We start from the raw sequence: 26,240 nt of genomic DNA, 5'->3' as shown, positions 1-26,240 counted from the left end.
TGTGCAGAGCCCTGGGCAGGGTGGGGAGGGGAATGGACACAGGAAGGGACTGATCAGGATGGGAGGCCTGGGCGGCTCGGCCAGGATCCTACTCCCCGATCTTCTTAAGGAAACACCACTCCCCAGCTTTTTAATGTATACAGTGCAAGGCCGAGTTAGGGCCTGGTCCATGAACCCCCATGGCTGTGACGACAGCCAGTTGTGAACTGAGGTTTAGAGCAGGCAGCAGCAGGGACGAGACACAAGCACAGCTAGGAGAAAACATCCCACCTCTCACATCAATAACAAAGGAAACCATTGCTATGGACATTTTATTAGCACTCAGCACTTCCTTCACATTCATCACTGCTGGAAAGCAGAATCTCTCACCTTCCTGCCCATCCTACTTTAATGCAAGTCACAATCAATTTTAGGCACAAAGGTTTTCATTTTCTTTCAAAATCAAGTTTCAGCTACTCGAGGTTACTGCTATAGCCAGAATAGTTTGTTGAAGTACGCGTTGAACAATTTTCACCCTCTGTTAGCACAAATTAATATACTTTCTTAAATAAAGTTAGACACTTTTGGTTTTAAAGTTGGTTTCCATCACGAACAACAGTAAGACACTTTACACCTTGAGGTCCTATCCGAGAGTCTGCCCGCATGGCCCTGTCAGCAGAAGCTGGGCATCCATGGCCGGTGCTGCCCTCGGACTCTGTCCCCACATCCTGGGCCAGCAATGGGGCCGGTGGCTCTGCAGGGGCTAGGACTTAATGCTGGGATAGTTGTTGTTCATATTATGCACGATAAAGTGTGGCACAATAATCATGATATAACAACTGTTCAGCAAAAATAAAACAAAAAACTATTTTACATTTGATTATCATACAAAAATATGCACATTTTCTACTTTAAAACAGCATTAAGAGTACCTAATCATTTTAAAACTTGCAAGTTAAAAACATTTACTAAAACAATTGAAATAAATGTGATAGGGAGGAAAGCTATAGAGAAATAAATGCTTAACCTGAAAAAACAGTAACAAATTAAGACAATTTGTAATAATTAAAAAGCCGCCTAGTGAAAAATGGGGAAGAACTGTTACACTTTGCAGTGGCAAGATGGGCTTTGGGGTTTTCAGGGGGCTGGAGCTGGTTCCAGTCAAGGACTATAAAATGTTTAGTGGCAACAGTGCTACTTACGTAAACTAAAAAAGCCCTTATTTTCTCGGCAGGTTGGGAGAAACACTGGGTTTATCCACAAGATGGATTTCCTTAGACACTGCATAGGAACTTCCATCCTTTTAAATCCAGAGGCATTATCCAACAATTTTCTAAAGGCAAGTAATTCAAACAGAAATACCTATTTCTTACATATGAAGGTAAAGCACTGTTTTTGAAAAAACCTGTTTTAGAAAAGGACATAATCTAACTGCACACTTTAAACATTTTTTGAAAAAAATAAGATGGCAGTTTAAGACAACGATATGACAGCCACATTTCCAACATCCATCTTTTCCCAAAAGTGAAGGGTGTAGTGACTCTGACCAGCACGGCCGCTACGAGCTCATGCTCTTGCCCTGCAGCTTTGGTGCAGCTCCCGTGACACACCTGCCATCAGGAGCTCAGACAAGAGCACACCCGTCTTCGTCTGTCTCCTCAGCGCTGCTGTCACAGGTGGGGCGGGGCAGGTGCTCTTGGTTAACATGGCAATATCCTGAGAGAAGTCCACCTCTACGCACCTGTCCTCCCTCCCCAAGTGCTGGCACTCTGTCCTTCCCTGCAGGTGACCTGACTCCTGAGCTCACCACCCCTTTCCAGGGGCAGGTGCCCAGAGTGGCTGGGTCTCAGTAACACTGCCAGTGCTGGCTCCGCTCCCCCCTACCCCCAAACCTGGGGTGTCCAGTTGACTCTCAGCTGGAGGCTTCGTGACTAGCCTCCTTCTGATGTGCGGTGGGACTCTGATATCCTAACTCAAATTGTTTTACTCTGCATTATTCATATCTTAATAGTTAATAATCAAAGGCACTTCTAAGTTTAATTATATAATCTATAGCAAATGCTTTTGAAGTCCACAGTGCACATCATTTTAAAGTTAGCCCTAAGCAAACTCATGATTTTAAAACACAGTGATCTACGGTCCCAGACAGCAATCTAAAATAAATTACAGTGTGGGAACACACAACTCTAAGGTGAGTTCAACTAGAGATAATGAAAGTGACCAGCAAAATGCACAAATACCCATGAACACCCACTGGGGTCTGCTGGATACTTCTTGAAAATACACCAGACACTAGTTCTTGACTCCCCTGATGGTTGCTGCTCGGGCTGCTAATCCGACCAAGGATCAGGGAAGCTTTAGTAGGTGGTTAGAAAGACAAAGGCCACACACAAAACCTGATTAGTCTGATCACAGTAATAAAATCGTGGGAATGTCTGCCTGCAAATGACCTAAAAACGAGCCAGACCCAGCATGAGAGAAAGAGAACATAAATAACAAAAGTCAGGCCTGTCTTTTAAAAAACTGTGAAGGAAACATAATTCAACGTGTTTTTAAGAATTAGTGCAAATCTCAGTTGTTACAGATAATGATGAGCATGTCCGACATCTAGGGCAGGAGTTGTGCTCACCCCTTAGGACGTGCAGGAAGACCCCCTTGGTCTCCACGTGAGGGTCTCAGTGGACAGCCGTATCTCGGCCCCACATGGGTAGGCAGTCCCGCTCGTCCCTCAGGATGGTCAGTCTTCATTGGCGAGGGTCTCAGTGGACAGCCATATCTTGGCCCCACTGAGAAACTTGCTCAGCGGTGTCCCCGAAATGCTCCGCCTGCACAGATTGCCCACTGGGGAGAAGGGGAAGGAGGACGAGAGGAAGTCTGGTGTGCCTGGGGCGTCGTGTGGGCCGCCAGCGTGGAAGTACAGCCTGCTTGGGGCCTGCTCGGGGCCAGGGGCTGGCGTGGGGCCACCCCGGGGCTGTCGCAGCGCCCTGCTCAAAACGTCCACCTCGTCGGCCAGCAGTGAGAGCTTGTGGAAGGCTGTAATGAAGCCCCCGTGCTGGATCTGGGCCTCGGGGACCCAGCGGAAATAGCAGAGTTTCCACAGCTTGATGTGTGCCCCTGAGAGACGTGGCAGGATGGTCCCGTGCAGGTCGGCTGGCCTGGAGGCCCGTTCTTGGAAGAACTGCTCCGCGCCCCAGTCCTGGCTGTCCCTCGGCTCCAGAGGCGCTGGCTTCACCTGCAGGATTAGTGAGTTTCTCCTTGGCCGTAACTCCTGCTCACTGATGATGCCGTTCTTTAAGGAGGCTGGCATTCCTCTCAGTGTGGAGCTGTAGCTTTTCTGTACAGAGAGATTCTAGCATTATTCTCCTGGAGCTTCCCCTTTCAGAGAGATGGTAAAAGTGTGATGGTGAACATACACTCAGGTAGAATTTCAACCTTAAAGGACATTTTGTCCCTCCCTTGGTAATACTTGCTCCAATCCTCCTCCACTGAAGTTGGACACTTGGGCCTTGACTTTGCCAGGCTGTGGTCTGTATGGGGGTGGAGCTGACATATTCAATCCGTCATAGGCAGACCTCTGGGAGACAGTGGATTCGCGATAAAGCAAGTCACACCAGGTTTTTGGTTTCCTGGCACATATAAGTTATGTTTCCAGTATATGGTAATTTATTAAGTGTGCAACAGCATTATGTCTAAAAAGACAATGTGCACACCTTAAATACTTTACTACTAAAAATGCTAACCCTCATCTAAGCCCTAAGCGAGTTGTAATCTTTCTGCAATAGTCACATCAGAGATCACTGGTCACAGATCACCATCACAAATATAATAATGAAAAAAACTTTGTGTGGCTAAGACTCCTCCCACTCATTGCCAAGGGTACAGGTTCAATCCCTGGCTGGGGAACTAAGATCTCCTGAGCTGCATGGCACAGCCATAAAAGAAAGAAAGCAAATGACCCCTCAAACCTGCATTGGCAATGCTGTCGTGGGACATGCCTGGACTTTCAATACTCTGTTCTGAAAAAGATGTTTTTGGTTATGTGTGCGCAAACACCAGGTTTCCACCATTAATGCATTTTTGTAGTTTACCTTTGTCCTTTTAAAGGACTTCACAGAACCATTCTGCACACAAGGCGTGCTCTTTCCAATGTAGAAGGGGTTGTGGAAAAGGGTGCGATCCTTTGGTGTAAACTGGAGAGACCAGTCCCAAACGGAGGGGAATTTTAAACCCTTCTCATCACCCAGCTGGATGTTTTTGCTTATAGCAAATTCCTGCAAAATAAAATATTTGAACATTTGTGAAAAATGCCAAACTCAAGATTTCCTCATTGATAACTTCCTTTTTGATGAGTTGTTCATCATTACACGAGTGAAATTTTCTGAATGAGGGCGATTCCCACACCTCTGGAGCAGCACACTCTGCTCCCCAGAACAGACGTTGCTGGCAGCTGGCACGAGGAGGGCATGGCCCTTGCATGAGGAGGAGGGGGGCCCTGGGTAGTGAGCATGTTCATGAGTGTGAACTCGTGGAGGGAGCTCACCCTGGCGCAGTGGCCTGAAAAAACCCTCTCCTTAAATGCTCACACCCACGGTCTTGAACAGCATGCGTCTTCAGGATGCTCAGCTGCTGGTTTGAGGCAGCAGCTTCACAGATGAGGAACTCAGACTCAGCAGAGTCCCAGCCCTGGCTAGGGCCACAGCTCACTGTGAAGGCAGCCCCTCTTACAGTCTTCCTGAAGGCCCATGAGAGCGTCCTTCTGGGCACTGCAGCTTCTGTGGCTACACCCACTGCTCCAGACATGGATAAGATAGAACTCGTGGTTCCAGAAGGAGGGCAACCAGAAGCTGGTTTCAAGTCTGGCTTGAGACCCTCCCTAGTCACGGTTCTTCCTCTGGGTTAAGAGTTGGGACAGGAAGCTGACAGGCCTATATAAAAGTGACTTGCCCCACAGCATCAGGGTCTGAGGATACTCAGTAAGCAGTGCCTAGCAAGAGTTCCAGTCTTGCATCATGCCTGTGTTTCCTCTCAAATTCCTTCCCCATAGAATTCTCAAAGAAAAATCATTTGCTTTATACCCCTTTTATTCTACTGTCCTAGGAAATAAATGTTTTCAAACAGGATCTTACCAATTACCCATTCAGACAGCTCAAACATGAACATATAAATACAAAAGTACAACATTTACGGTGGTTAAAATAAGCTGCATCTTTCAATAAATGTCAGAGAGAAACACCTAGAATGCTCACTCACAAATGCAACAGGTTCAGGTTCCTGGACTGTTATCCATCTGAAATTACAGCTTAAAATGGTATTCATAACTGAGACAGTTTAACAGGAGGCAGCTACTGCACGTTGCCACGGCGGGTGCTCACCGTGCTCTGCTGCACACGCTGGTGTGGAGAGTTGAACAAGAAGGTGCCGAACAGGGCCACACGGGTGCTGTCATGCAGCACCGCCAGGTAAGTCTCAGAGAACTCGAAGGCCGCTGGACACTGCTCCAGCAGCTGCCACGTGGTGTCCAGGAAGAGCAGGAACACGGGAGCCTGGCAGACACACGAGGAAATGAGATTACTCAGTGCTGGCCTGTAGGGCCCACGTCTACCCCCAAACTTCTCACTGACGTGAAGGAAGAGATTAGTAGACAGTGAGGCCTGTGTGCGTGGCCCCGAAGCTGAGCTCAGCATACATGAGTAGACTAGACAGCCATGGCCACCCTGAAACCGAGCCTGCCCTGGGACATGTCTCAGCACCGCTCTGTCAAACAAGTCCACCACACTTAAGTGGTGAACCAGAAAGACAGGCAGGGAATCACCCTGTGAAGGGGGAACAGGGAAATACGTGTTTAAGCCGAACCTGGAAATAGTTCTTCAGAACATTTAAAACAAAAACCTCCAAACCATAAAGCAGCTTCTCTAACAACTTTTGGCTGACCCTTCAGTCAGCATCCAGAGACATAACTTGGGTTTCAGAGACTGGCTGGTGTGGCCTTGGGGTCCCGGGGCACACCCTCAATGCAGCAGCTGGCAGCAGCCCCTGCACCCATCCAGTGTGCCTTGATGAGTCAGTCAACCGGGAAGCATTCCCTGCTGGGGCTTCCTCAGATGGCAGGGACTGTTACACGTGACAGCGAGTCAGCAGTGCTCTTAGGAGCCTCCCTGACATGGGACACCGCAGGGCTCTCACAGCCCCACAAGGACCCGAGGCCCTGCCAGCCTCGCAGCTCTTACATGTGCCCCCCAGCCTCCCTCGTACCCCATTTTAAGAAACTATGATACTCCAAAGCTGGTTTTCCAAAACATCTAATGTGCCTACTGTCTACTTACGGAAGACCTGCTGTATTAATGGCATTTCTTCAAGCAGTTTTCAACTAAGAGAAACTCAACAGATTACTTTTTAGAGTGTCGCCTATCATATAGTTATGATAGTCTTCATAAACACCTCAACTTGAACTCTTAATCCACGGGTCAGTCTTGGACTAAGAAGCTAGGATGTAGTGAAGGCAATGTTTTAGAAGCTTCCTTGTCCCCTTCCGCACAGAGTCTCTCTCCCCACGATGACGCAGCTGTACCCTGTGCACACTGAAGGGCTGATGATAAGCACAAAGGCTTCGTTACCTCCTTCTCCGATCTCTTCAGGTGGTTGCATCTGTCCAGGAACGGATATCCGGCCATGACCCACTCTTTCTGTATCAGACTCTGAAACCCAGTGATGGTCCTGAAATAGGGGTCCAGCATCACTTGGACCAGAGAAGCTATGATGCAGCTCAGGTCTCTTCCCTCCTCCTCTGTCAGTGAAACAGAAAGACAACACTCAGTACACAGCAGCATGCTCAGAGAAGGACGGAAGGGGAGGTAGAGCATACACTGCAGTGTTCTGTGTGCGGCGGCCTTCGAGATCATCCGTGTTGGGACATTTCATTCAGGCCAGCAACTCTAAATATTACCTACAGATCATTTACACTCATGTTCAATGGAGAGATGGACTTTTACATATGAATGTTTTCTAGATATCAGAAGTATAGCCCTCACTCTTTTTACATTTCAATGATCTGTGGTAAAAATCTCCCAAGAGTCCATTCTATTCCTGTTTTGGCAACAGCATTAAATATCCCACAATCTTTCCACTGATAGCTCGACAGGGTGACTCAGAGGTGAACAAGAGAAACAGAACTATCCACCATCATCTGACAAGGTTGCAAATGCTTCCCTCCCATCTTTCATATCTGATATCCTTTAATAATAAGACCAGAAATACTGATATCAAAGCCAGCCACAAAAATCAGAAGAAAACTATCATATAGTATTCCTTATATGTAATGTCATCAACAAAGTATAAACAAACCAAATTATCTCAGGAATGCAAAAATTTATCCTAGAAAAGCAAGGCTGGTTTAACACCCAACAAAGTAACACACCATAATAAAAAATAAAGGACAAAAATTACATGATCATCTCATTAGATACATAAAAAGCATCTGTCTGATTAAAATTCAATATTTATTCTGGATAAAAACTCTCAGCAATCTAGGAAGAGACGGGAATTTCAACCTGACAAGTGGAATCCACAAAAACCTACAACTAACATCAACTCTTGCCAGTGAGATCCTGGACACTTTCCTCCTAAGATGGGCAACAGGACAAGGATGTCTGTTCTATTACTTCTACTGAATGTTGTCCGGGAAGCTCTACACAGGGAAATCAGGCAAGAGAGAAATCCAAGGCATTTTAAACTGGAGAGGAACAAGCAATAACTGTATTTGCAGACAATGTGTGTCCATATGTAAAATAAAACCCCTGAAGAATCCATAAACAACTACTAAAACTAATGAATGAGTTTACTAAGGTTGAAGGAATTTTATACACAATGAGTACACAATACATCTGAAAATGAAATTTAAAAAGCAACTATTCACAACAGCATCAAAAATAAAACACAGATTTAACAAAATAAGTGCAAGGGTTCTATACTAAAAACTATAAAGCTGACATGACATGAGAGAAAATCCAAATAAACGGGGAGACATTCATTTCATGGATTGGGAGATTCCACATTAAGACAGTATTCTCCCCAGTCTCCAGTTCAACATAGTCCTATCCAAAACCCAGCAGGCTTTTTGCTGATCCTCAAAGTTACACAGAAATACAAAGGACCTAGAATAACCAAGACAATTTTGGTAATAAGGTTGGAGGACTTACATGTCTTAATTTCAAAGTGTACCCTAAAGCTACAGCACCCAAGATACTATGGCCCAGGGACCGCGGTGGTCAGGAGTTACCTTGCAGCACTACAGACAGACGCTTGCTCTCTAGCACGTACACGAGTTCTGCTGCATGTTTAAGAAATGCCCTGGAAACAGAAAGGGAAACACAATGTTAAAAACCAAACTTCCACTACAGATATATTGTTTAAAGTACTTGAAGTCAAGCAAATCTAATCTCTCACCATACCCATTTGTAGTCTCTGTAACCTTTCTGAGTTTCTGCAGTATTTATATGAATACAGTTTGGTTTCTGTATCAGGGAAATTCATTAACTTTTGCTAATTTACATGACCTTCTTGAAATCACCCAACTACAGAGACGGAGAAGAGATGAGTGGGGGCAGGGGTGGACCTGTAGCGGAGAGGGGCGCAGCCCTCCAGGGGTGGCAGGAGGGAGATGTAGTGATGGGGCGGTCTGCATCCTGACTCTGTTGGTGGTCACGTGGGTCTACAAACGTGATGAGCCCACACAGAAGCCACGAGAACACCTGTCTATCAATGCTGAACAGGGCCCAGCTCACACTGCTGTCAGCTCCTCGGCTCCACAGCCATCACCCATTGTGTGAGCTGTTACCACTGGGAAGCAGGTAAGGAGTGCACGGCTTTGTAATATTTTTGCACCTCCTGCAGATATATAATTATTTCAAAATAAAGAGTTAAGAGAAAAAGAAAGCAGTTGTACAAACCTTACATACTCCAACCACCGTGTATTCTCCAGTGAAGATAGCCATTTCTCTTCAGTTTCTTCAAATGGTTCTGCAATTAATATAATTACATATGTAATTCTATACACTCGTATATATATTCAATATAACACTTCTGGGCTTCTTAACATGATCAAATTGAGAGTTAGATGATACATCACAGTTTCTAATACTTAAAAGTTGGCTTCAAGAAGTGTAATGCATTTGCATTTAATAATAAAAACATTTAAGAAGTCGCACTACAGTTCTATAAAGAATGGAACCAAGCACTCCCCAGGCCTCCGTCTCCTCTCTGGCTCTTCCGGGGAAATCTCAGAGACTCCGACCACCTCTGCCTCCTAGAGCTGCTGACCCTGGCCTTCCCTCCCCAGCCTCCCCACCAGAGGCCTGGCCCTCCCTGCCTCCCACCCCTCCCTGCTGCCACTGCCTGGCTGACATGGCCTTGGTGCAACCCCTGCAGGGAAGGGGGCAGCTTCCTGACGGGGCCTGTCCTGGCTCGTCTCAAGGTGCCCCTTGCCTCACAAACCCCATCCCCAGCCACCCCAAGTACTGGACGGCTGAAAGATACAGTTGCTGTGTTTCCAAACACACACCCGCCCCACTCCAGCTCGCCTTCCCGTCATGCTGCCTCTCCACCACCCAGTGATGAGGGGCTCTCTGCGCACCCTTCACACCAAGGGCCCTTTCCTGTGATTCAGCCATCCAGGGGTAGGCACATCTAAGCACCCCATGAGCGTGTGCTCCAGCAAAAATATGGGAACTCTGAGGCTGCACACATTCTCATGTGGCTCAAAACATAATTCAGCACATTAGGGTCTTAGTTTACTTGTGAGGTCGCACACTGTTCTACTAGCAGACACTTTTCCTCCAAAACTAAACGCAGCTTAAACTTCATTTTCTAAGAGCTTCTGACAGTCTCAGATAATGATAATTTGTACAGGTATCTCAATGAGCCTCTACTTATTAACTATTTCTAAATTTTTAAGTAATGTCATTTTTCCTGACATGCCTCGTACAATGCCTCATAAAATCACCTAGTCATTGTTTACATGTGTATATATATAATAAGGATAAAATTACCATTAACACACAGTTGTTTAAGTTTTACAAAAGCCACCTGAATATCTTGGATGTTGGGTAAGGTCTTGTCCAAATCTGACTTGTAGATATCACTTCTCTGTGGATGACTTTTAGTTATTGCATTATAAATCCTAATAAAGACAAAACCTTTGAGTCACTATTCATTCTTTTATTCAACATATATGTTTTGAGCACCTACTATGAGCTAACTATGCCACCATCTTAGTTGGTTTGACTTGATAAACCTAGGACGCACTGAACTATAAGAAAAACCTGATTCATTCTGCAGTGTCTTGACCGGGAATCACTGCACTCTGAAAGTTCTTTAGAGGCAACACTACAGCAAGATGTCAGCAACATAAGATCCTTGTATGCCAAAGAACTAAACTATGTTTAGTATAACCTGAGAGTTAATTTTAATACGTTCACATCCTCTCTACAATGGCAATGCTTGTATGAAGTACATGGTGCTTTCTGACTCTCTAGCTAGAACGACAAAGATACACCAAGCTCCGAGGGCGGTGGCCCACTCACCTCTGCTCGATCTTCCTCTGCTGCAGCATGTCTCTTATGAGGGCCGTGCGCACGAGGGCACTGCCGTTCGAGTGGCTCCAGCACCAGAACTAGGAGAGAAGCAGGATCTTTACTTAACCAGCTGGAAAGTGGAACACAGTATTGGAGAGACCCAGCAGGCCTCACTTACTGGCATCCGTCTTCCAACAAAAGAATGGGAGAAGACCTTCAGGTCTTGATCTGCTAGCGAGCTCGGCACCACGAAGTACTCTGGGAGGCTGCAGATGAAAACACAAATCATGATGTGAGAGCTTGGCTTCCAGTGGGACAAGCGTGCTCTGCAGACCCCACTTTAACTAACGTGCACCCGACCTGGTGAGCACTGTGGGTACACTGAGGAGCCTAGACACGGTCTAAAACAGATGCAACATGGTCAATTATCCCAAAAGCTGTATTATAGCAGAGGAAGAATCCAAAGGAAGCATTTGAAATATTGTCTAGAATGACTATTAATCAAACATGTATGCAATTTCTAAAAAAAACACAAAATCCACCCTGGTCCTCTCAACAGGCTATGGGGTAGGAAACACCAGTCACACCAACCCAACCTGACCCTCAAGTCTACGGAGAAGCATCGACTCCTTCTCTCTCCCTCGTCTGTTTCCCAACCAGTTACCAATGACAGCAGAGTCTGACGACTACTCCTAGGAGCACCCCAGCAGTGAGCACCCTGCAAGAGCAAACTCACCACGTGGAAATCATGTAGCCCTCGTTGATGGAGCAGACCCTCCAGCCCGAGGCGCTTGTCCTCTTCACCTCCCTGTCCCAGTCTGAGTACGTCTCGAACAGTGGCGTCTTCTGGCTGCTGCCACCCCCAGCTCCCAAGGGTGCTCCATTAGCTTTGCTGGCTACAAGAAAAAGCAACAGTATTAAGCCTACTCTGAATCCCCTCTCTCCTGCCTCCTGTCGCCAACACACTGCGATGTAGCATCTCTGTTTGTCTCTGGTCTCTCCAAGGCCACCTCACCTGTCCTGGCCTGTCCTCCCCTGTCCTTGACAAGAGGCAGCCCCCTCCTCTCTCAGGACAGCCCCCGCGTCCACTCCTGCAGTACCTCCATGCCCTGTCCATCCACTGGCTCTGCCTGCAGTGCCTTCCAGCACTAGAGAAGGCGCTCACGTGGCCACCTGGACCACCCTCACTCTACATCATACACACTGCCTGTTACATTCACTGACTACCTTCTCAGGGTCTGAACGATGCTGCTCCCACATTTCCTCTCCAGTCATCTCCTCCTCAACTTTCAACTGTTTGTGGTCACTCTTGACCCCTTGCCCCAAGCTGAAGCATGAACCCAGGTCACTGCTGGTTTTGCCTAGAGAAATGAATGCATCCACCAGCGCCTGCACTCTTGAGCCGTCTGGACCTTTCATCTCTCCACAACCGACTTCTCAGCCCTTGCCTACTGTGACTCACTGGGACACTCTTGGTCTCTACTTAGCTTTCCTCTGATGATAAGGTCACATGGACTCCTCACACCCCACTAGAGGGCCGATGCAATGGAGGGTTACAGGGGCCAGGACCTGACCTTCCCAAGCAAGGAAGCTTTCCACTTGAGAAGTGCTGCGACCTGCTGGGAGCATGTGCACGGCTTCAGAGGGACCAGAGGGAAAGAAGGGTCCAATCTGGGTGACGGAGGGCACCCCTCTCAGCCTGGGCTCTTGCTACTTGAGCTGCACTCAGCCCAGCCACTGCTGCCACAAGACACGCTTCCTGAGAAACAGGCTTTCAGGATGCTGCCCTTGCCCCAACGTCTCCAACTGCATTCTCTTGAAGTGCCCTCGCAGGCCTGCCCTGACCCTTGTTGCCCAGTGCTCTCCAACTCCCATCCCCCTGTAGTTGTGAAGACCTTTCTCCGTCCGATGAACATGCCATGCCCGTTCCTATGGACTACTTACTAAACCTGCTGTAAAACAGGTATTTTCTGAGATCTGACCACAGGCTAAGGCCTGAAAATGGACAAATGAGTAAGACTTCACCCCTACTTCGAGGCGCTTATCACAGTGCACTGGGTGGACGTGAGCGATGAGAAGCAGGAAGCCCTGCGCTGTTGCTGGGGCCACAGGCTGGGTGGGGCAAGAAGGCTTCTGACCCGAGATGCTCGGAGCAGAGTCCTAAGGAACCAGCCAAAGCAAGCGCTGCCCAGTGGCTGATGAGAAGGAGAGGGGCGTGCTGGACAGAGCTGGACTTAAGAAATGTGGCTGATTTGTACACCATTGAGTAGTGAGCTAACTACCTTAAGAGCAGTAAGGGTGCCAGAGGTGGCGGCAGGGAGGTTGGGGAATGCCCAGACGCACAGGTGTGCTGTACCAAAGAGCAAGCACCAGCTACATGTGCTCTTTACATTCCAACTGAAATTTAAGTTTAACTGAGATTTTAAATTCAGTTCCTCAACTGCCTCAGGCACATTCCAGTGCTCAACAGCCACATACGGCCAGCGGCTTCTCTATTGGACAATGCAGGGCACAGGACACGCCACCACTGGACAGCACTCATGACTCTAGATCAGGAAGGGTCTCAGGCGCCAGGCTAGGAATTTTGGATTTTATCCTTTAAGTGGCATCAGAATTATGATGATTATGATTCTAACAGAGCTTGTTAAAAGTTAAAATGCTCCTTCTACGCCCATATCCTGGCATGCTGCTCTGTCTCAGCACCTGCTCTTAGAGTGACAGCCACAGGAACATGCTGGGAAACCTGGGACCCATGATTGCTCTAGAACTCAGAACCCACATGGGACTCCCAGGTAATTCCCACTTTACACAGTGTTCCAAAACACCGAAACCCACAGCAAACTATCCAATATTAGAAAACCTAAGTATTTCATCATATGACTAAATTAAAGGGGAAAAACCCTCCCAAGAACAGAAAAACATTTGAGTTCGACACGTACTCATGATATAAAAAAATAGCAAATTTTAGCAAATTAGGAATAAAAGGGAATTTCCTTAACTCGATAAAGCCTATTTATCAGAAACAAACAGCAAACATCATCCACATTGAAACCGAGAAAAGAAACGCTGCCTTTACCACCACCGCACAGAGGTCCCCGCCACGCACCGAGACCACCACCACAGAGAAGCTGAAAGAACACTGTGGACTTTCGCCAGGAGCTTGTAAATACTCTGGCAGCTCTGCCCTGGGGGGAGACAGGACTGCGTGCTTCTCAGTGTCCTGAGGTCGAAGACTAGGAAGCTGGGCTGAGAACACACACACTGTTTATGAGACTGCTCCTCTGGCAAAAATATCTCAAGATCAGAGGAGGAAGAGATGGCTTTTTCTGAACATGAAGCGAAGGCACCTACAGGGTCTTGCACTGTGTGCTATTCCATAGGTTCTGCCTGTTCAGAACCTGTCCATGTCTTAGCCGCCAGGATCAGGGCTCTTGGACACTCGACATCTTCTCCAGCGAGAGCTTATTATGGGATGTGCAGCAGGTACTAAGTCTGTCACTAGCGAGTCCGGCAATTTTTATGCTTTCCAGGATCCCAAGGACCGAAGCCCTTGCCTGTGTACGAATGCCCAGGGAAGGCTGGCTGGGCTGGTCCTCTAGAAGAGTCGGCCACCCTGACGTTGCTGACTTAGGTCTCAGGATAGCTGTCGTCAGCCAGCTGACAGGGACAGGAAACGGAGCAAGGTCAAGAGCACCCTGACCTTCACTAGCTCCTGTGACACAGTTCACAGGTCTTATCCCAGACTCCAGCCCTACAGAGTTTCCATGTAACCAGCCCCTCCATATTTAGAATGGCCTCAAGCAACAGTAAAGACCATAAAACGGTCAACACAGGAAAAGAAAGCCCATCACTTCAATGACACTGCAGAAATCAGAGTCACACAGAGGGCGAGGAAGAGAAAAACAGAACTGTGATCATGAAGAAGTTCCAGAGAGCTGTCAACAAAGTGGTTCGGATGCAACATTCAGACCTCATGGGCTGGGTGGCGCCAGTGTTACTGTCTTTTAAAAGCTCTCCCAACAGGGATTCTGGTGTATAGACTGATGCATTCCTACTGCAGAGACACGAGCACCAGTCACAACCATTCACAGCTACATGAGAATGTTAGAAGAACTGACAAACAAAAAACTAAAACTTTCTACAGTTTTGAATGGAGTTCATACTCTGCAAGCGGTTTTCCAATAAGCACCGAAAGGAACATCCAATACTCAGACCCGTGCTTACAAAAGGAGGATAAGATTGCAAAACAAAACGACGTCACTGAAAACATGACTTTCCTGTGGCGTTTACACTGCACCCCGAGATCTTGTGGCCCCATCTGTAAGCAGGGGTCTGTCACAGGGTGGAGCTGCTGACCCTGGGCCTGCCAGAAACCTGAGGTTTTCACTCTTTAGTCTAGAAGCACAATCTGACCTCTTGTCAATTTCATAACAAAGATGGACCTGTATCTTTTGGACGATATTTGTCCAATAATACACTGACTGGTGAAAATAGCATCCTCGTGGTTGCTTTCAGGTTAAAAGAGGAAAAACAGAACTATTGTTCTTGTTTGTGCCTATGCCTCCCGCAGTGTCAGCGTGGGGGCTGTCCCAAGGGATGTCCCACCCCGCGGGTGCCGGGCATCTTCCCAAACATCAAGATCCTCCCAGAAGCATTCAAGTGATGCTGAACACAAGACAAAACCTCAGGACGACTAAGGCCAGCTAAAAGGCTCTTAGATAACTGCTGGGCACATCCTCCTGCTGCTCATCCCAACTGTGAGAACAGCTTTGTCACCTGCCTGCCTGTAGTAAGAGCTTCTCTAATCCAGCTGCTGAATCAAGGTGTCATCCGGAAGGTCAAGGGTTACTGGGTCTTCCATTCACAGTATGGATTCTGACTGCAGTGTGTGGAAATTTCAGGCCTCCTCTGATCTTACAGATGCAGTGTACCTTCTGCAACAGCAGGGAGGGTATGAAAGGATGTTACCCTACGAGGAACCTTCCCACAACTCTGGCTGAGTACTATGTGTACAAAGTGCCTGCCGAGGAGGAGGAGTCTGAAGGATGCAATAGTAAGTGCTCCTAGATATTTTACATGTTAATCGTCAATCATTACTTTCTCGACAAGCTACAAGTGAGAAGATACAGAAGTGATGGATGGGAATAAGGAAACCCAGTGGTAGAAGGGCTATGGACTGAATAAACTATTTAAAATATTAACATCCCAGAGATGCCCACAAGGAGTAGATGGAGACAACCATAAGCAGTCAGGGAATCAGGCCTCAGGTCACCAAATGCATCAGACAGTTCACTGTCCTGAGTGAGCTCCAGGCATCACACTGTGCAGAACTTGCAGGTCTCTACACTGGACTCATTCCTACCAGAAAAAAGGCAGCTGGTTTGTATCATGAACAGTGGGAATCAAAGGCCCTCCTAGGAGAGGTGAGAGTGTGATTAGGGATAACCCCGAGGATCACATGTGCAGCCTGATGATGTGCCAGAGGGCCATCTGTCCACCTCCTAGTGAAGACTTACAGCACCTCATCTTCAGACAATAAGTGGATTTTCTTTATGTTAAGAAATGAAAAAATTATTTGTATTGTTCAAGCCTAAGTTACAAACAGTTATATTTTGATACTAAAAATTAAGTTACAAACATTTTGTTATCCAATTTCTTCAAGTATAGTACCATAAGACAAAAGCTATGACTTCCACCTGTCATCTCTGCAGTGTTCAGGAGAATCGTCTGAAGCAGTGAAGTGCACTGACACCACATGTATCTGCGGGTGCTATGTGCTGCTCCTGCATCTTAATGCACTTACAACATGATGATACTGGAATACACTTTTATTACACACATTACTTAGATTACTATACATGTTCTAACAAAATGTGAAAGACCAGTAAAATTAGTAACTTACAGGCTCCCCATCAGGACCATGCTGGCTGAGTGAAGGGACCTTTCACTATGAACATGCAACTGAGTCATCCTGCTCCCGTAAAGACAGGGCAAGCATGAGACTCAGCAAGCAACAGACAGATGGTCACTAACCTATGAGGGGGTGAAGTGACACATGACCTCACTGATTTTCCTCTAGCCTTTTATGAGGTTAAAAAAAGGAAACCGGTTGATCAAAATTACACTTGTATATAAAAGAACTCAGAATTATATGATCACTTGCAATTTTCTTTGGTGGTGTCATCACTGACATCTATGTGAACAGACTATTCACTTTTATAAAATCGGTTTAAAATATACTTTTTTTTGTCCTTCAGATGAATGCTCATCTTCCTTTCATGAATCTTATTCATAATTATAAAGTCAACATTTTGACTTAATGAAGTTCATTAAAGAGTTCAGCCACTTCAGCTTTTGCATGAAATCACACCTTTCCAAAAAATATTATGAATTTCAGATGTCTTTTAATTTCCTCCAGTTTTCTTAACAAGTAAGATTACTTTAACTCAAGCTACCAATTAGTGGTGGAGAGGGAGAGTTATCTTCCTTCATCATAAAATACAAGCCACTGACTGCAGGTAAAACACTTAACACGCTTCCCATAAGCCTTTCGTTACAGTTGCTTATAGGTTCTTCACTTTTAAAGGAAATAATCTGACAAATATTATCTCTTTTAGTACAGACTGCTTAATTCTCTAATAGTTATGAAGGTAATAATTCAACAATCATTAAGGCTCAGGTACTTGGAGGCTTCTCATAAAACAGAAGAATAAAATTTAAGACAATGTAAAGTTAGTCACAGTAGTTAATATTTTCATATTTACCTGAATTGTGGTATTTTTTCCCAACATATTCAAATGCAAAGAGTAGCTGGAGGTCTGTTGGCTGGGAATAATGAGCTATTGCAAGGCATACCTAGGAAAAATTCTACATTTAGAATTGATTTCAACACATGTGGTTAAATGAAACGTACAACGAGGCCTTGGGTGTGGGGAGCATCATCTGGGGCAGGGTCTATGGACACTTGTTTCCATGTTTTCCTGCTGACCCAGAGCTGGAATGGGCTCTCTCAGGCCAGGGACCTCATTCACTGCTATGCCCCCAGACACTGTTCAGTCTTCAGTGACTACTTGCTAAGTGTTCAGTACGTGTTTGCTGAGCTGAATTTTAACAGGGAAATAATTTTACTCAGATAAACACAACTGGGAAAGTAAATGAAGCATTCTCAAAAAAGGCAGTGACATATCTACTCCTAAAAAAAAAGAGAAATTTTCATTTTTTAAGGATGATAATTATTTAATACCAGCAATTCGGAAGGCTCAGTATAAGGGATGCTCTTTTAATGTTCATACCTCATTTTAGATTTTAGAAAAATCTAAAAACAGAAAAGCTACAATTTTTTTCCTACAAAAAAATAAAAATTAGTAAGAAACCCAAAAGTTCATGGGTGGTTACAAGAGATACATAAAAAAAAAAAAAAACAACTGCTTAAGTAAAATGGCTGAGATTCTGCCTGTGCTGGGAAAAGCATGGTCTTTGTAATCCAATGATCAGGGCTTGAATCCCAGCCCCACCAAGCACCTGCCAGGAACCTGTGTGAAGTCAACTCACTGCCTGGAGCCTTAGTCTGGGCATGTGAACCATGAAGATGAAATCTAGACTGCACTGAGGATGGGTAACTCGAGCACATGCCCAGCCTCAGAAGCAGCTGCACACGGGGGATATGGCTGCGGTCAACCTCAACTGCTACTGGACAGACTGAAGGATGGTATTCCATGCTTACAGAGCCCTGGACTAGATGACGGGAGACGAGAAAACAATCTCACATAGCAGACAGAGGAAAATGAAGACAGATGAAAGGAGAAAACAGACCACCTTACTTAAAAAGTTATCCTTTAGAAGAAAAAGCATTAAGCCAAAATGATATGCTTTTGACAGTGAGCAAGCAAGAAGTTTAGTTAATTGTTAGTCCTTGTCAAATTAGCCATGTCTGCAGTGGGCTGATGCAGATTCTATTCACTGGTAAGTATGTGTCAGTTCTTAGAAATATATGTTATAAGCCTTCTATAGAATAAATGCTTTCTGTCTTACTAAATTAAAACATAAAACTAGGAGAATGGTTATCATTAGTTTCAGTTTTGACAAAAAACAACATTAATAATGGCTCCTTGAAACATACGAAATACCTTGCTATTCTTAACGCCTGTGGGAGAGCCTTCTCTTAGAGACCATCCCACTTGGGAAGTTTAGCAGACAGTGACCTGCATTTCCATCCCCTGCCTGCTCACCAGTCCTTAGAGCACTTCTTCCAGGAGCAAACTACAGAATCTACACCTTGAAAAAGTCCTTGTCACTTCCTACTCCTCTGGGCAGCATGCTTATTAGTTTATAAGCTTTGTTGCACTCAAGATTCTTTTTTCATTTTTGTCCCATTTTTCAGCACTACCCACGCCACAATCTTAAGCCATACCTGCCTTATGGCATCTCTCTGGGCTTTCCTATACTCTAAAAAAAAAATAATAACACTTAAGGATTCTCTTCTAAAGATGAACTTTTGAGCAACAACTCTGTTCTCTGGATTATCTGCTGCAGTTACCAGATACCTGCATGCTGAATTAAATCTCCTCCATCAGGCAGGCTCTACCAGCCCTCTGTCTCTGTACCTACCCCCACCCCCCATTCCATCCCTCAGCAGTCTCTGGTCTGGAAGCACCTGTCTGAATATGGTCCGTCTGACTCGGTCCCAGCCACCTCCTTCTCCACACTCTGCTCAAGAAGCCCTTCCCCAGTGATCAACCAACCACTCTTTCTCTGAAGCTGTCATCTCCGGTCAATGCTCTGTAGTTAACTGAGCTTGTGGAGTGGTCCTTTCCAGGGCTTCACATACTAGTCATGAGCATGGATAAGGAGGAGGATACTGGGATCTGTTTTACTTCTACTATGAAGTTCAATTCCTCCAGGGCAGACACCATGTCTCCTCCCTTCAACAGGTACTTACGGAGCAGCCACCTGTCCTAAGTCCTGGGGACTCAGAATGAACAAAACAAACACAAACCCTGTGCTCACCCTGAGCTTACATTCTAGTGGGGAAGACAGACACTGAACCAGATCAACAGGAAAGTCTATAGTAAAAGAGACAAGTGTGAGTGCTAAAGGGGAAAGTAAAACGAGGAGGGAAGAGGATGTAAGGTGATAAAGTGAGGGAAGGAGAAAGCACGTTAGTCCTTTAGAAGAGAAGACCAGGCAACGCCTCCGTGCACATCTGAAGAAGCCTAGGAGACTCTACACTTCTGCCATCTCCTTAGTACCTTCTGGGGGCGCTCTGCACTTCAGAACAGCTGCACTGAAAATACCAGTTTACAGAATGAGTTCCTAATGTAGTCAGGAAGTACTCCAAGCCCATCATACTAGTTATCATTTTCTCTGAGACCTTTAGAAAGCAGTCAGGGGCCGTGTTTACACAAAAGAAATCCACAGATCACTGACGATGGATTATGTTTTTTATGGCTACCAAGCCTATCTGTTACGCAAAACCCAGCGCAGCCCATTTCTAAAAAGCCCTTAAAAATAGCACAACATCATATTTACAAAGGTTAGGAAACAAGCCTTTGCATTCGCATTTAAAGAAGACTACAAAAATACTGTGACACTGACTCAGTTAAATCTCTTGCACTACAGTTGATTCTGGGGGAAGGAGACACAGCCGGACCTAAGCTGTTGGTCAGCAGTGTAACCACAAGTGCGCATGACTCCGCTCAGGTAACCTCAGTCCGAGCTACCTTTGGGAACCCAGACAAAGGCACACACAACTGTGTCACACTCCCACTGTCACTGCAGGACACTCTGAGAAGAGCAGGAAAGCCAGGAGTCCTCTTCCTTCAGCCTTTCCACACACACTACCTAGAAAGCCTATGTCCACGTTCCTAGGTTCTATCACTAAGAGTGTAATAAGAGACTTAAAAAAGTAGGTCTCATTTTCATGTACAATTATCCCAATCTTGTAATGTACTCCCTAAGCATTAAAAAATTTTCAGAAAAACTCTACACCTTTGAAAACTGCTTCTGAAATAGTTCATTTGCCCTGGCTATTGTAGGAAATTGTAATTTTTTGTAATACTATTGATTGATATTTAGGCAATAACAAAATAAGACTACCAGAAGGCTTTGGAGCAATATTTAACAATACGTGAACCAATTTAACATTTCAAGATTTTGTAATTCAAATAGGAATATAACTGCTGTATTTCCAAAAATTATCAATAGTTCATACATCAGAGAACTGTGAACACGCATCTGGTCATTTTAAAACAATTTACAAAAATCAGAGCACTTCCAGAGAAAACAGTATTCAAAGTTTCCAGGAGGTAGAATCAAGCTGTAACTTCCCGACTGTGACCTAGTTTCAAACAAAAATTTTCACATGAAATAAAAGATATACTAGAATTTTTGTTTTAAATTCATGAAGACATTAAACTTTGGCAGCCATACATGATTTAATCTCTGTGTTTGAAGATATGTAAATCAGGGAAAAAATTCTCCACTTGTATTCTTTTTTTCTGGCCATACCACATAGCATGTGAGTCCCTGACCAGGAATGAACCTGAGTCCTCTGCAGTGGAAGCACGGAGTCTTAACCACTGGACTGCTAGGGAAGTCCCTCCATTTATATTCTTAATGCCTATGTTTCTTTCCTGTATTTCCCCCCTTATGATTGTACAAAAACAGTATTTCTTTTGGGTGTGAGGTAACTGCTTTTTATATTTTAAGACAGTGGGTAAAGGATTTTTGCCAGCAATCTGGTCTGCAGAAAGGGCATAAAAAACTGGAGCCACCTGGCCAGTTTTGTGTAGATGGTTCAGTGAGGCCCCTGAAGCACTTGCAAGCAGCAACAACAGATAAGGGATATTCTGAATTCCTGTATCATTCATTTGGAAATTAATCATTTATGTGGAAACATCTTTCATGCTTCTACTTTGTACTGTTAAATTTAATTTTCATTTGTTCACGCTTTATTGCCTCAATTATACTTAGCAACAAATATCCTAGATGGCGCAAGAAGGAGTTAGATAATTATGATTTTCAATGACTGACACAGTGTCATCTGAGACACAGAATAGAGGATGGGAGAAACGTAAACTTCCTGGAAGACTGTTGGGCCACTGTATCAATTTCTTACTTAAAAAAAAAAAAAAAAAAAATCCTGTTGTAACTCCATTCCCTCAGTTCCAATGGTGTCCCTATTCTTGACATGCTATACGTCCTGAAGGTGATGTTTCCATAAGCAGATTCCTGGTGCTTTGATTAAACAACTATAGAGGAATTTTAAAAATTAACTTGGTTCAACTATTTTATATGTAATCTACCACCTAATTAATTCTGAAGTCTTTCTACATAAGAACAGGTACCTCAAACTAGTAAAATGCCAAAATCACAACTGCAGAACTGAATGGCTAACAGCAGCCATAAAAGTTATCTGGCTGAATTTCCCATCCTGCAGCATGCAGAAAGTTGGTCTTAACACACTCTCTGAAAACTGGTCAGCCACCAACCCACCACCACTTCTGCTACCTAACCGAGCTGCAATGGCCAGGCATCTTCAGATATTCATTTCATGTTTGCCCTCCTGTAAAGAAACTGTTGACTCTGGTTCTAAAAATAAACTTATCACCTCCCCACCAAAGTACATGAAGATAGCTGCCATAAGATTTTTCCGATAGCCTCACTGATATCAACAGAAAATTAACTACAGTAAGTTTACAGACCATGGAGAACAAATGCACCCATTTCTCATGGCCCAAAACTCCCTCATCGCTCCTCTATTCCCAATACATGAGAGCAAGGCTCCCTTGGAGATTCTGTTAGTAGACTCTGTACTTGCTGCACCATAGACTAGCTGGGATGGGAGGTTGCTTAGGACCAGCTTCACTCCTCTACTAAAGCCAAAATATGGACTCAAAGAAGGAATTTCTGCCCTTGAATCTCACTCCATGAGTTTGCGGTAAACATTTCCTGGAAGGCAGGGGAAAAACAAGGCAATTAAAAAGCCCTTAGCTTTTAGTTGCCCCTGTGGAATATCATTTAAATTAATTTATTAAAATTTCTTTATCATACCAATATTTATTAGACCCCTCCTATAACTGCATATTTACCTAACCTTATGTAACCTCAGTTGAGCTTTTAGTTTGATGATAAAGCTCTGAGATTCTGAATTAAGTCTTACCAAACCTCAATTACAATATAGCATCATCTTTTCAATCTTTTTAATGAGAAAAAAACCAGATGGTAATGATCTTAATGTAAAAGGTACACAATAGTTTTTTGTATTTTAGAAGTTGATAAAAAAAATTATGTAGAATAGCTTAAAGTAGCCATAAACTAGTCCAAGGAAAGAGTTCTAGAAACATTTCTGACATCCACTTTACATAAGGAGACATCTAATAACTTCCCCCCCCCCAAAAAAACAACAACAAAACTGAGCAGCTGAGAAATGAGAACTTCCATAAGGAACTGCAACTGATAAACACAGTGCAAAAGTTGTGACAGAACTTAACAGGATTACCTTTTTGGCGCTTTCAGGACCGGATTCATCAAAGCGAAATCTGACAATTCTGAAATCTTTACAGTAAATAATTAACTCTGTTGGATTAAATTTCAGCTTCTGGTTTGGACCCAGGACTTTCTGCTTCCTCTTATGGTCATTTACTGAAAAGGAAAAAAATTTCTTTCTTGATACTTACCCTTTAGTATACTTTAACAAACTCTTGCTGAGAACAACTGGAAGATCACCCACCACTTGGGTACTGCCTCTCTGGAATCTTTCCCATTCAAATATGATTCTGAGAACTTTGGGGGGTCAGTTTTAACACTGCTTCTGATGATACCAAAGGTATCTCTTTACACAAAATCACTACCATCTATACTTAATGATTAAAGTTTTAATTAAAAAGAGGACAAATACCAGAAAATATAAAAAGCCATATATTTTATATCTCTATTTAAAATAATTTACTGATTACTTTCTCATTAATTTTCCTGGGACTCAAAAAATAAAAAAGGAAAAAAACCTACAGAAATAAAATTTCAACCAAAGCACTCGAGGGATATAATTCTTCAAGCAAGAATTTAGCAACTGAGTGAAGAATAATACATACGTGTGACTATTTGCTCAATACATGTTAAAGGCACATCATGTTCGCCAAGTAGAAGGTTTCTGTAATGGAATTTCTGAAATAAAAAAGTATGTTCATGTTAATTCTGTTAGCAATCACTTCCCAATGGTAATAACAAGCCTTACTATTAGGTGTGATGAGAAGCTGCAAGGACGCTCTCTGAAAAGAACAGAAAGCTCTTGTCTGTGTGTAGCTATGACAGTTGGAGAAGGCAACGGCACCCCACTCCAGTACTCTTGCCTGGAAAATCCCATGGACGGTGGAGCCTGGTAGGCTGCAGTTCATGGGGTCGCTAGGAGTCAGACAGGACTGAGCGACTTCACTTTCATGCCCTGGAGAAGAAAATGGCAACCCACTCCAGTATTCTTGCCTGGAGAATCCCAGGGACGGGAGAGCCTGCTGGGCTGCCGTCTATGGGGTCGCATAGAGTCAGACACGACTGAAGCGACTTAGCAGCAGCAGCAGCTCTGACAGTGCTGGCACTGTGGCCGCACAGGACACACTCCAGTGGGAATCAGGGGAGGAAGAGAGACATGACATGCCTGCTTTGATCACATTCTCTCCACCTTTTTCCCACACTTTAAACAATAAAATTAGGGCGGATTACACACTACAGTGTCACTATAACTTACAGGGTATGTCACAGTATCCTGTCAATCACTTCACAGCAAACACATGCATGTCTAGTTCAGGTAAAACTGTCATTAAAATAGTAAAGAAATGGGCCTTCAAAGTCATCAGATTTTAATGGGTAAAGTCATGGCCTGATTTTCACAATGGAGATTTTAGAGCAGAAAGTCTACCAGAAATAAAAATCTTTAGTCAAACTACTGCTTGTTTGTTAAACTCACTTTTTAAACACACTTTTAAACTAAGGACATAGCTGATGGTATTAACCTTCTGCTGGTGGGGCACTGGCTTATTTTTTTCTACTAGTGGTACTGGATTTAAGCTCTTCCAGGTATACAGGTCTCATTTACAGTGAAATCTGGGGCCAAAGATAGAAATAAAGCTAAAAACAAGAGGAAAAACCCAAGTTTACAGTCTAATAAGCCAATGTCTCTACATAGCAAGTATCTCTAAATGCCTTAAATTTAAATATCCCTACACACTGCAATAGATTGAAATATACTTATCCATAGTTACACACTTCAGTCAAAAGTTTAGAATTAACACCCAAATATAACTATCACAAATAAAAGTCTAGGGGGTAAAGTATATAACACTTTACAAATCAAAACAGAAAATGAGAATTGAGGAAAAGTCCCTAATTATTAAGTTTGTCAAATGACTGAACTTTTGAGAACTCAAATTATATGGAGCTACTCTTATCCAGTTAGAAAATAAAATAGCAAGAGGTTATTAATCAATATTTTCTTCATTCTAACTGTACTAGAAATTTAAAATAAGAATTTGACTTTTTTGGAAAAATACCAGTTAGATACTATGAAATACATAAAACATGCAGCATTTATGAGATTATTTGCTGTATACTTTTTTCTCTTTATGACCAGTCAAAAAGAATCTCTTTGTTTTTATATGTAGGTTAAAAGATTTAGAAGGAAATAATAGCTCCCTTATTTAAAAGGTTACATAAGCAAAGATCACAGAGGATAAAAATAGCAATGTGACTTAAAACCATCTCACTAACTGCACCCGTCTCAACATTCTCCTTAAACTTTACTTCGAATTTTAATTTAATACATTCCTAACCTTGCACTCAGTTCAGTTCAGTTCATTTGCTCAGCTGTGTCCGACTCTTTGCAACTCCATGGACTGCAGCACACCAGGCTTCCCTGTCCATCACCAACCCCTGGAGCTTGCTCAAACTCATGTCCACTGAGTGAGCTGGTGACACCATCCAACCATCTCATCCTCTGTCGTCCCCTTCTCCTCCTGCCTTCAATCTTTCCCAGAATCAGGGTCTTTTTTTTTTTGGATGTGAAAGTTGGATTCTAAAGAAAGCTGAGTGACGAAGAATTGATCCTTTTGAGCTGTGGTATTAGAGAAGACTCTTGAGAGTCCCTTGGACTGCAAGGAGATCCAACCTTACATTACTCACTTATTAATAATTTTATTGTAATTTTTCCATATCTGTGCTTTGTGTAAGAATATGTATTGCATAAGAGTATAAAAGTGAAGTCACTCAGTCGTGTCTGACTCTTTGTGACTCCATGGACTGTAGCATACCAGGTTCCTCTGTCCACAGGGTTTTCCAGGCAAGAATACTGGAGTGGGTTGCCATTTCCTTCTCCAGGTATAAGGTATAAGAGTATAAAGCCTTCATACAATTAAACAGCATACAAATCAAACGCACCTGTAATGGCATTGGATCATCCGTAATGAAGGAAATTTTGAAGTTACTGCATATCAGTTTCCCCCACAAATCATATTGGCTTGTGTCCGATGCGATGCATTTTCTCACAAAATTGACTTCATTTACAACAATTTCTCCTTTACAAAAAGAAACATATCATTGTGTGAACTATAAACACACATAAAATGTCAACAGTTGCTGTGTGACCTAGAAGGAAGATTTCCTGATGACAGTAAGAAGAAACACTGAGCCAGGACTTCACAACAG

The 26,240-nt window shown here is 44.0% G+C and overlaps 1 protein-coding gene across 1 annotated transcript in view; it reads right to left on the bottom strand.

The window, feature by feature from the left end:
• Positions 1-293: 293 nt before the first annotated feature.
• Positions 294-26,240, bottom strand: part of MTMR10 (myotubularin related protein 10) — a 38,030-nt gene continuing 12,083 nt past the window's right edge. The window contains exons 3-16 of the mRNA XM_043489434.1: positions 25,974-26,110; positions 23,639-23,711; positions 23,047-23,189; positions 17,312-17,402; positions 11,284-11,443; positions 10,726-10,813; positions 10,557-10,645; positions 10,023-10,153; positions 8,925-8,994; positions 8,255-8,325; positions 6,594-6,763; positions 5,352-5,522; positions 4,068-4,250; positions 294-3,313 (exon numbers count right to left, since the gene is read on the bottom strand). Of these exons, the coding sequence (XP_043345369.1) occupies positions 2,717-3,313; positions 4,068-4,250; positions 5,352-5,522; positions 6,594-6,763; positions 8,255-8,325; positions 8,925-8,994; positions 10,023-10,153; positions 10,557-10,645; positions 10,726-10,813; positions 11,284-11,443; positions 17,312-17,402; positions 23,047-23,189; positions 23,639-23,711; positions 25,974-26,110 (2,174 nt within the window). The 3' untranslated portion in view covers positions 294-2,716. The remainder of the gene's footprint in view (positions 3,314-4,067; positions 4,251-5,351; positions 5,523-6,593; positions 6,764-8,254; positions 8,326-8,924; positions 8,995-10,022; positions 10,154-10,556; positions 10,646-10,725; positions 10,814-11,283; positions 11,444-17,311; positions 17,403-23,046; positions 23,190-23,638; positions 23,712-25,973; positions 26,111-26,240) is intronic.

Source organism: Cervus canadensis, chromosome 17 (genome assembly GCF_019320065.1).
Source record: "Cervus canadensis isolate Bull #8, Minnesota chromosome 17, ASM1932006v1, whole genome shotgun sequence".
Lineage (NCBI taxonomy): Eukaryota > Metazoa > Chordata > Mammalia > Artiodactyla > Cervidae > Cervus > Cervus canadensis.
The sequence above is the reverse complement of the archived record's forward strand: the minus strand, read 5'-3'. Positions and strand labels throughout refer to the sequence as shown.